The following is an 11,541-nucleotide window of genomic DNA, read 5'->3' as shown; positions in this document are numbered from 1 at the left end:
GCCCCAGTGTTCCATGTCAGTGCCAGTCAGAGTCATACAGAATGGACAAGCTCATCTATGCCAACCAAGATGCTCTACTGAATCTCGGCCTATTTGACCCATATACCTCTAAACCCTTCCTATCCATGTACCTGTCCAAGTGTCTTTCAAATGCTGTTATAGTACCTGCCTCAACTACCTCCTTGTGCAGCTCATTCTATGCACCCACCACCCTCTGTGTGAAAATGTTGCCCCTCAGGTTCCTACTAAATCTACTAAATCCTACTAAAACGACAAAACAACCTCAGAATAAGCTTTAGAACTTACCTGCGGGTCCTTTAACTTACTGGTGGCAGGAGCAACGCGCCTGTCAACCAGTCGTGGCGCCATGCGTGGACGTATTGACGCGCATGCGGGTTGACGGCCTTCTTCACGTAGTCACCCACGTGACTCCGAAATGAAATCGAGCACTTCAAAGTGCACAGATAAAGAATAATGGGCACAACATTTAGTGCAAAGATATAACATTGAAATACAATAAAAGATCTCCAATGAAGTAGATGGGACAGTCTATCTGATGAGAGGACCTTTCAGATGGGGAAAATAATCTGTACCTGGATCTGGAGGTATGTGTTTTCACCACATCTGTACTCCTGCCTGGTGGGAGAGTGGAGAAGATGGAGTGATTAGGGTGAGACTGGTCCTTGATTCTGGTGACCTTGCTGAGGCAGTGAAGTGTAGAAGAAGATGATGAAAGGGAATTTGGTTTGTGTGATGGTCTGGTCTATGTCCACAATTCTCTGCAATTTATTATGGTCTTGGATGGAGATATTTCCAAACCAGGGTGTGATACATCCTGATTAGATGCTTTCTGCAGGACATCTGTAGAAGTTGGTGAGAGTTGTTGTGGACATGCTAAACCTTCTAAGCCTTCTAAGGAAGTAGAGGTGTTGGTGTACTTTCTTGGCCATAACTTCGATGTGGAGGGTTATGAACATATCGCTGGTGATGTTTATTCGTGGGAACTAGAACTTTCGACCTTCTCTACTTTGGCACCATATATTTAGACTGGGGTATGTGTACTGTTTCACTTTTTGTAGTCAATCGCAATCTCCTTTGTCTTACTGACGTTGAGGGATAGGTTGTTGTCTAGACACTAAGATACAAGGTTCTCATCATCTTTCTGTAATCCATCTTGGCATTATTTGATATCCAGCCCACTACTGTGTTGTAGTCCACAAACTTATAGATTGAGTTGGCTGCACAGTCATGAGAACACATCCTTGCAGGGTCCCAGTGTTGAGAATTATCATGGAGGATGATTTATCACACATCCTCACTGATTGTTTTTTGTGAGTCAAGAATTCAAGGATCCAGTTGACGAGGGACGTGTTATTCCAAATTCCACGAGTTTGGACACGAATGGTTCTAGTTCTACTTCCCCATACCCTGGGAAAAACACTCTGTATTTCACCTCACCTATTGCCTATTTTCTACACCTTTATAAGATCACCCCTCAGCCTCGTAAGCTCCAAGGAATAAATGTCTGGCCTGCCTCAATACCTTGATGATCTGTCCAGATACTTTTTAAATGGTGTGAGGAAGTGACCTACACCAAATCACACCTGGTGTGATCCCGATTACTTGTTACCTTAAACCTTTTAGACATCTCTATTGTAAGGAGATGTTTCTCACTATCCTCCCTGTCTATGCTCCTCATAATTTTATATTCTTCTGTCAAGATCTCTCCTTTGGCTCCTCCACACCAAGAAAATAAGTCTTCCAGTCCAGCTGAGGCAAAGTCTTATAAAGTTGCAGTCAACCTCTCTGCTTTTGTGTTTAATGTGTTCAATGCTCTGAATATTGAAACTCAGTGGGTGAGGCAGCATTTATGGAGCGAAGGAATATGTGACGTTTCGGGTCGAGACCCTTCTTCAGACTGAAGAAGGGTCTCGACCTGAAACTTTCTGAAGAAGTGTCTCGACCTGAAACATCACCTATTCCTTCGCTCCATTGACGCCACCTCACACGCAGAGTTTCTCCAGCATTTTTGTCCACCTTCGATTTTTCCAGCATCTGTAGTTCTTTCTTAAACAACTCTGAATATTGAAGATCAGTATCCCTGGGATTCCATCAGTCAGAAGAAGGGTCTCGACTCCAAATGTCACCCATTCCTTCTCTCCAGAGATGTTGTCTGTCCTGCTGAATTACGCCAGCATTTTGCATCTATCCCTGGAATACATCTCATTAGACCCAGGGGATAACTTTATCCCCACTAAAATATCTAATGCCTCTTGCTTTTGACATGCTCCAGATTATTCCCATCCCCCCTCTCCCAACATGCCATCCTGAATCCAGGTAGAGCTTCTGAAGAAGGGTCTCGACCTGAAACTATTCCTTTTCTCCAGAGATGCCACCTGACCCGCTGTTACTCCAGTTTTTTGTGTCTATCTTTGGTGTAAACCAGCATCAGCAGTTCCTACCGACACATTTTATCTTTCCGTAAGGTTGGAATGATCATCTCTAAAATCTTTTATCCATGTAACCTTCAGCCATGGGGTTTGTGATGGTTAGATGGCATGCAGACCGTGGGAAGGGTCTGGGAAAACATGGTGCTGCAGAGATGTAAGGTGAGTGGGTAATGATTGAATAGGAAACTGAGGGGCAACGTTTTCACAAAGAGCGTGGTAGATATTTGGAATGAGCCACTGGAGGAAGCAATTGTGGAAGGAATAATAACAACATTTAGAAGATATTTGAATCTGTACGTGGATAGAGTGTTTAGAAAGACATGAGCCAACACAGGTAAATAGGACCAGCGTATGTGAGCAGGTAGACAAAAATGCTGGAGAAACTCAGCGGGTGAGGCAGCATCTGTGGAGCGAAGGGTGCTTCATAGTTGCTGCCTCACCCGCTGACTTTCTGCAGCATTTCTGTCTACCTTTGATTTTCCAGCATCTGCAGTTCCTTCTTAAACAACGTATGTGAGCACCTTGGTTGGAACAGACGAGTTGGGCCGAAGAGTAGTTTCCGTGTTGTGTGAGTCTGAATGCCAGTGACAGGTGCCCTTGTATTGCCCATGCTTTTGTTGAAAGGTTGGAGGGTCTGCAAGACTCAGACTCCCTGAATGTGACAACACAAGTAGATGGTGGTAAGGAAGTCATATGGTATGCTTGCCATCATTGGTTGAGGCATTGAGTTTAAGGGTCAGGACCTCATGATACAGCTTTATAGGACTTTAATTAGTCCACATTTGGAGTATTGCATGCAGTTCTGGTCACCCCATTACAGGATGTGGAGGCTTTTGAAAGGATGCAGTTTACTAGAATGATGCTTGTATTAGCTACAGGGAGAGCTTGGACAGACTTGGATTGTTTTCTCTGAATAACCGGAGGTTGTGGGGAGAACTGGTAGAAGTATATAAAATTATGAGAAGCATAAATAGGGTAGACAGTCAGAACCGTTTTCCCAGGGTGGAAGTATCACATACAGGAAGACCTAGTTTTAAGGTGAGAGGGGCAATTTAAAGGAAATAAGTGGGCAACTTTTTTACAGAGGGTGGTGAGTGCCTGAAAGACAGAGGATGGAGGTTGAGCCAGGTATGATCGTGGCATGCAAGAGGTTTTTGGAAACCACTTGGATATGCAGTCAATGGAGGGATATGGATTATGTGCAGGAAGATAAGAGTTGGTTTTGGCATCATTTTCAGCAGACATTGTGGGCCAAAGGACTGTTTCCTGTTCTATGTTCAAAAGGTAGCAGCACAGATAGACAAAGTGGTAAAGAAGGCCTGTGGAATGCTGGCCTTTGTAGGTGGCAGTGTAGAGTAGAAGAAAATACAAGTCATGGTACAAACCCATCATACATTGGCTAGCCCACAGTTGGACTATTATGTGCATTGCTGATCAGCAGACTGTAGGAAGAATGTGATTGAGTGGGGGTACATAGGAGATTCACCAACATGTTGCTGGATAAAGTGGGTTTGCTTTTCTTAGGCTGAGGGGGGAACCTCTTACAGGTACACTAAATGATAAGGGGGTGAATAAGAGAAACTTTTTCCTAAAGGGACGTGAAAAACCAGAGGGCATGGGTTTATGGCATAAAGATTAGAGATAATTGAATGAAAATGTTGTCCATGTTGCCTGAGATAGATAACTCCAGGAGTGTTTCGATGCATCCTGTACTTAGCCCAGAATTGTACTTATGTATGCAAAATAAAGAATTACTCTGTACATTGCATGTGATAAGAAGGAACTGCTGAGAAAGAGTTGGAGGCAGTAACTTTCACATTATTAAAAAAGCATCATGATGAGCATTTGAATTGTATACCATACGATACATACGATAAAGCTTTATTCAGCCCTCGAGGGAAATGTGTTTGCCAACAGTCACAACACACAAGGGTGCACGAAAACTTGAAATTTAAATTAAATTAAAAGTTGCGAAAAAAACAAGACAAAGAGAAGGAACAGTTGGCTGACTCCCGTTTGCCTGATGTCTTAACCGGAACAAACACACACACACACACAAATGCAGGCTCATCCCCTGGATAGAGGGTTCTAAAACTAGAGTATCCCCCACCGGGCCCCCCTTTGGCCTCTCATCGTCCCTCATGGTGGTCTCCCCACGCCGGCTCCCCATTGTCTTCCCCTCCCCTCCCCCCTTCACGCTCATAGACCGCTGGTCGATTGCTAGGCCCCACCACTCCCTACGTCGATCTCCCATTGCTGCCACCGTTGATTCTCCTTCGGCCCAGACAGGCCCCACTGCATGGCTTCTCCAGTCCCCTGGGAAGTCGATGGGATGAGTTGGGCCTACCTGGGCCCGGCTGGATCGGGCCTACCTGGGCCCGGGTGGATCGGGCCTACCTGGGCCCGGGTGGATCGGGCCTACCTGGGCCCGGGTGGATCGGGCCTACCTGGGCCCGGGTGGATAGGGTCTACCTGGGCCCGGGTGGATAGGGTCTACCTGGGCCCGGGTGGATTGGGCCTACCTGGGCCCAGGTGGATCGAGCCTACCTGGGCCCGGGTGGATAGGGTCTACCTGTGCCCGGGTGGATTGGGCCTACCTGGGCCCGGGTGGATAGGGCCTACCTGGGCCCGGGTGGATCGGGCCTACCTGGGCCCGGGTGGATCGGGCCTACCTGGGCCCGGGTGGATAGGGCCTACCTGGGCCCGGGTGGATAGGGCCTACCTGGGCCCGGGTGGATTGGGCCTACCTGGGCCCGGGTGGATAGGGCCTACCTGGGCCCGGGTGGATCGGGCCTACCTGGGCCCGCTGGATAGGGCCTACCTGGGTACGGGTGGATAGGGCCTACCTGGGTACGGGTGGATCGGGCATACCTGGGTACGGGTGGATCGGGCATACCTGGGCCCGGGTGGATAGGGCCTACCTGGGTACGGGTGGATAGGGCCTACCTGGGCCCGGGTGGATCGGGCCTACCTGGGCCCGCTGGATAGGGCCTACCTGGGTACGGGTGGATAGGGCCTACCTGGGTACGGGTGGATAGGGCCTACCTGGGCCCGGGTGGATTGGGCCTACCTGGGCCCGGGTGGATTGGGTCTACCTGGGCCCGGGTGGATTGGGCCTACCTGGGAGCGGCTCCCCGGACATTCCCTCTTCCGCCGCGCGCATCGCAAACTATGGACTAAGTGGACTATGATCTTTGCTGGCAAGTGGGTAATTTGGGGTTGGATGTCCATCATGCCAGCGATGAGCCAAAGGGCCTGTTTGATTTGACTATTTCTCTCTATTTCAATTGTCCGTGTGTTCTTGGCACGACCTGAAACAGCTGAGGCCCAGCACTGATCTACCCTCAGTTACTCCCAGAAATATTTTCAGTCTTATCTACTTTTAATCCACAGTAACAAAGCCAAGTAACCTAATATTGTAACAGACTCTTTTGAGCTAATTTATTGAATGTTTTCTGAAAATCCATACAGAGCAAAATAAAAGCATAATACTCAGGACATTTTTGTGTTCATAAACATGCCATCAATGACTTCATTAATACTATTTAAGCCATACTTATTCACATTTTATTGAACAGAAATAGATATTGTTGCAAAGCATATGAGCATTCCATAGAGATTACAGATGGAAATACAAGCAATAGATGAGCAATGCATGAAGAAATTAAAGAGCTTTATCATGAGGCGACTCCTGCCAGGGGCATCATTCCTTCTCCTCACCCTTTCAAAGTGTGGCACTATTATGTGCCTTTTATTGCTTTAATTGTTCCAGTGGCTGCCAACGCAATGAAGATTATGAAGACGAGAATGCTCAGCACCGTGGCTGCAATGTTGAGTGATCGTGCTGTCGAACCATAATGAAGAGCCCCTTCTACATCACCAACCACTTTCCGATCTCGAGACTAAAAGAAAACATATGTACATAAATAAATGTCCACCCAAACTATCTGGTTGGTGATAACTAATTGGTATCTGATTAATTGTCTAATTGTCCTTTGCTGCTTTTTTTATTTCAAAATATATTTGATACATTAAAAATTAAAAAATGTAGAAGCTCAATTTCCATGACAAGAAATTTGTCGGCTATCGTATATTTACAAACAAATAGTTCATTGAATCTTAACGCAAATGTTAAATAAGTTGCAGGCGATGACAGGACAGTGCGAAAGATGGGTTCCCCACACTGACTGGTTAGGGTTAAGTTCCACAGGGATCAGTGATGGGACCTCTGTTGTTTCTGAGATATGGTAATCTTTTGGATGATAACGTAGGTGAGCTGATTAATACATTTTGCAGAGAGGACAATACTTGAGCTGTTGATAGTCAAGAAGGTTGTGAAATGATACAACAGGTTACAGAGCAGGGGGAGAAATGGCAGTAGAAATTTAATTCAGACAAGTGCAAACTGTTGCATTTGTGGGGACAAATGTAATGAGAATATAGCACAAATGTCAGACCCTGAGGTGTACTGATCAACAGAAGGGTATGCAGTGCATCCATGTCTGTTGCAAGAGCCAACACAAGTAGATAGGGTAGAAAGGGTGGTAAAGAAAGCATACAGCATTTATCTTTGTTTGTCCAAGCATCGAGTATAAAAATCCAGGCATGTTGCAGGTTTATAAAAGTTTAGCTTGCATTTAGAGTATTGCGTGCAGTTGTGCCGTTCTGGTCACTCCATTACTGGAAGGATTTGGAGGCTTTGGGAAGTGTGCAGAGTTGGTTTAGCAGAATGATGCCTGGATCAGTGATTATTGGCTTTAAGGAGAGGTTAGAGCAAAATTGTAGGAAGGAACTGCAGATGTTGGTTTAAATCAAAGACAGACAAAAAATGCTGGAGTAGCTCAGCGGGACAGGCAGCATCTCTGGAAAGAAGGAATGGGTGATGTTTTGGGTTGAGACTCTTGGGGTATGTTCTCTGGAGTGCAAGATGCTGCGATGAGACTAGATAGAAGTTTTAATAGTAATTCTGAAAGGTACAGATACATTTCCCAGGTGATAATGACAAATACAAGAGAACATTGGTTTAAGTTGAGAAGTCAAAGTGATGTGCGAGGCACGATTTTGGTGGGTGCCGAGAGTGCAATGCCAGGGATGGTGGTGGAGGCGTGTTGTAATTTGGAAGAAGATACAGGAGCTTGAAATTTGGAACATCCAGGTTCAAGAACAGCTTCTCCCCCACAGCCATCAGGCTATTAAACACAACATCAAACAAACTCTGAACATTACATTTATTGCACTTTATCTGATTATTTATTGTGTATAAATATATATGGTCTCTGGTATATAAACACACTGAACTTTTATCTCCTGTTCTGTATTATGTTTACACATTCTGTTGTGCTGCAGCAAGCAAGGATTTCATTGTCCTATCTGGGACACATGACAATAATTTATCTTGTATGATGTTGGCATTCTATAGGTTTTTGGATCTGCAGGGAATGGGTAGATATGGATCACGTGCAGACAGAGGAGATTAGTTTACGTGTAAGAAGCAACTGCAGCTGTTGGATTAAACCGAATATAGACACAACAAGCTGGAGTAACTCTGCGGGACAGGCAGCATCTCTGGAGAGAAGGAATGGGTGACGTTTCGGGTCTGAAGAAGCGTCTCGACCCGAAATGCCACCCATTCTTTCTCTCCAAAGATGCTGCCTGCCCCGCTGAATTACTCCAGCTTTTCGTGTCCCTCTGGGGAGATTCTCGTGTTCGGCGCAAACTCTGGGACCAAGGGGCTGTTCCCTGCGCTGGGCTGTTCTATGTATATTCCTCTCACAAAGCACAGGAGCGTCGTTCACTTGAAACACGTTCTCCTCGTCAATGAGAAATGGACAATTGGCAGGGTTGAAGCAGGTGTCGGCCGTAGCCAGCGGGTGATGCGAGCTGTGGGACTGGGTGGAGAATGTCCCGGCAAAGATTGTAATGCGAGCTGTGGGACTGGGTGGAGCATGTCCCGGCAAAGATTGTGATGCGAGCTGTGGGACTGGGTGGAGAATGTCCCGGCAAAGATTGTGATGCGAGCTGTGGGACTGGGTGGAGAATGTCCCGACAAAGATTGTGATGCGAGCTGTGGGACTGGGTGGAGAATGTCCCGGCAAAGATTGTGATGCGAGCTGTGGGACTGGGTGGAGAATGTCCCGGCAAAGATTGTGATGCGAGCTGTGGGACTGGGTGGAGAATGTCCCGGCAAAGATTGTAATGCGAGCTGTGGGAGCTCCTGACTTGGAGCAGCTGCCCAAGTGGTTACAATGAGTACAGGCCGATCCCGATGTTACAAAGTGCAGCAGCGCGACACGGACCCGCTCCACGCCCGGTGGCATCAGCATCCACGGGCAGAATCCTGCTGTCAGCAGCCAGAGAACCGAACAACAATGACAAAAACAACAATCAAAACGGTCCCAGCACATTGGCAAGAAAAGTCTGAAGGGTCGCGACTCGAAACGTCAGCTGTCCACGTTCTCCAGAGATGCTGCCCGACCGGCCGAGTTACTCCTGCAGTCTGTGTCTTTCTTTGGTATAAACCAACATCTGCAGTTTCTTGTGCTCAGTCATGGATCATATTCGGCATTTCTTCTGCTCTCAGGTCCCCCCTGCTCCACCCAGCCACCCACCCACAGTAAGCTCCCTCTCAGCAGCTCGGCACTTGGGGTGGGGGCTAAGGTTACAAAATGTCTCTGGTGTGGGAACCCAGATTGTTGCCTGTACCCTCAGCAAGTAGCCAGTCAGAGCTAAACAGCACAGACACAGGTCCTTCGGCCCAACTCGTGCATGCCGACCAAGTTGCCTGACCGAGCTAAGTCTCACTTACCCAAACCTGACCCATACCCCTCCAAACCTTTCCTATCCATGTACCTGTCCAAGTGTACTCTAAACGCTGTGATAGTCCCAGCCTCAGCTACCTCCTCCGGAGGCTCGTTCCATACACCCACCACCCTCTGTGAAAAATTACCCCACAGGTTCACATTAAATCTTCCCCTCTCCCCTTAAACAAATGTCATTGATTTAGACTCCCCAATTCTGGGTAGAATGTGACCTTATATGTTCCCCTCATGTTCCCGTGGCTCTGCCGCTCGGCCCTTCACCTCCCGCTGATTCTAACCCTCCCGAGGACCTGGTATTCCGCTTCGTCCACTCTTTTCGGCTCCCGTAATTCAGTCTTCCTGATATAGTAGTGGCCAGAGGATCTGGGGTGACCGAGGAACTGAAGGAAATCCACATTAGGCAGGAAATGGTGTTGGGTAAACTGATGGGACTGAAGGCTGATAAATCCCCAGGGCCTGGTGGTCTGCATCCCAGGGTACCTAAGGAAGTGGCTCAAGAAATCGTGGTGCATTGGTGATAATTTTCCAATGTTCTATAGACTCAGGATCAGTTCCTGTGGACTGGAGGGTAGCTAATATTATCCCACTTTTTAAGAAAGGCGGGAGAGAGAAAACGGAATTATAGACCAGTTAGCCTGACATCGGTGGTGGGAAGATGCTGGAGTCAATTATAAAAGATGAAATAGCCGCACATTTGGATAGCAGTAACAGGATCGGTCCGAGTCAGCATGGATTTACGAAGGGGAAATCATGCTTGACTAATCTTCTGAAATTTTTTGAGGATGTAACTAGGAAAATGGACAAGGGAGAGCCACTGGATGTAGTGTACCTGAACTTTCAGAAAGCATTTGATAAGGTCCCACATAGGAGATTAGTGGGCAAAATCAGGGCACATGGTATTGGGGGTAGAGTGCTGACATGGATAGAAAATTGGTTGGCAGACAGGAAACAAAGAGTAGGGATTAACGGGTCTCTTTCAGAATGGCAGGCAGTGACTAGTGGGGTACCGCAAGGCTCGGTGCTGGGACCGCAGCTATTTACAATATACATCAATGATTTAGATGAAGGGATTCAAAGTAACATTAGCAAATTTGCAGATTACACAAAGCTGGGTGGCAGTGTGAACTGTGAGGAGGATGCTATGAGAATGCAGGGTGACTTGGACAGGTTGGGGGAGTGGGCAGATGCATGGCAGATGACGTTTAATGTGGATAAATGTGAGGTTATCCACTTTGGTAGCAAAAACTGGAAGGCAGATTACTATCTAAATGGCGTCAAATTGGGAAAAGGGGAAGTACAACGGGATCTGGGGATCCTTGTTCATCAGTCTATGAAAGTAAGCATGCAGGTACAGCAGGCAGTGAAGAAAGCGAATGACAAGAGGAGGCGAGTATAGGAGCAAAGATGCCCTTCTGTAGTTGTACAGGGCCCTAGTGAGACCACACCTGGAATATTGTGTGCAGTTTTGGTCCCCTAATTTGAGGAAGGACATTCTTGCTATTGAGGGAGTGCAGCGTAGGTTTACAAGGTTAATTCCCGGGACGGCGGGACTGTCATATGCTGAGAGAATGGAGCGGCTGGGCTTGTACACTCTGGAGTTTAGAAGGATGAGAAGGGGGTCTCATTGAAACATATAAGATTATTAAGGGTTTGGACGCGCTAGAGGCAGGAAACATGTTCCCGATGTTGGGGGAGTCCAGAACCAGGGGCCACAGTTTAAGAATAAGGAGTAAGCCATATATAACGGAGACGAGGAAACACTTTTTCTCACATAGAGTGGTGAGTCTGTGGAGGCAGGTTCTCTGGATACTTTCAAGAGAGAGAGAGATAGAGCTCTTAAAGATAGCGGAGTCAGGGGATATGGGGAGAAGGCAGGAACGGGGTACTGATTGTGGATGATCAGCTGTGATCACATTGAAGGGCCGAATGGCCTCCTCCTGCACATAATGTCTATTGTCTCCCCCCCCCCCCCTCCGTATTTCCCACCCACGACGGTCACCAGCCCCGCACTCACTTTGACCGAGTAGATGGCGGCCACGAGGCCCAGGCAGCAACAGTTCATGTAGGACAGGCTGAAGAGTGACCAGGGCAGGTAGTCGCGGCCCGGATTGGCCAGAGTCGAGCCCGACATCGAGCTAGACATCCTGCCCGACTGGGGCTGCGGCTGGTTCACGGCTGGGGGAGGGTCCAGGGGAGGGTCTGGGGGTGGGGGAGGTCTGGTGTTGGCCAAGGGCTGGGAGAGGGAGAGAGAGTGGGGGGAGGGAGAGTGGGGG

The 11,541-nt window shown here is 47.6% G+C and overlaps 1 protein-coding gene across 2 annotated transcripts in view; it reads right to left on the bottom strand.

The window, feature by feature from the left end:
* Positions 1-5,861: 5,861 nt before the first annotated feature.
* The window catches only part of LOC116984466 (dispanin subfamily A member 2b-like), a 12,560-nt gene continuing 6,880 nt past the window's right edge, over positions 5,862-11,541 (bottom strand). The window contains exons 1-2 of one of the 2 annotated variants that reach the window (XM_033038592.1): positions 11,283-11,414; positions 5,862-6,352 (exon numbers count right to left, since the gene is read on the bottom strand). In XM_033038592.1, the coding sequence (XP_032894483.1) occupies positions 6,191-6,352; positions 11,283-11,411 (291 nt within the window). In that variant the 5' untranslated portion in view covers positions 11,412-11,414 and the 3' untranslated portion in view covers positions 5,862-6,190. Of the gene's footprint in view, positions 6,353-11,282; positions 11,415-11,541 lie in introns of those variants that run through there. The other variant, XM_033038591.1, reaches the window with a different exon arrangement.

The sequence above is a fragment of the Amblyraja radiata genome, chromosome 20 (assembly GCF_010909765.2).
Source record: "Amblyraja radiata isolate CabotCenter1 chromosome 20, sAmbRad1.1.pri, whole genome shotgun sequence".
Lineage (NCBI taxonomy): Eukaryota > Metazoa > Chordata > Chondrichthyes > Rajiformes > Rajidae > Amblyraja > Amblyraja radiata.
Note: the sequence above shows the minus strand (reverse complement) of the source record. Positions and strands in the feature narration are given on the sequence as shown.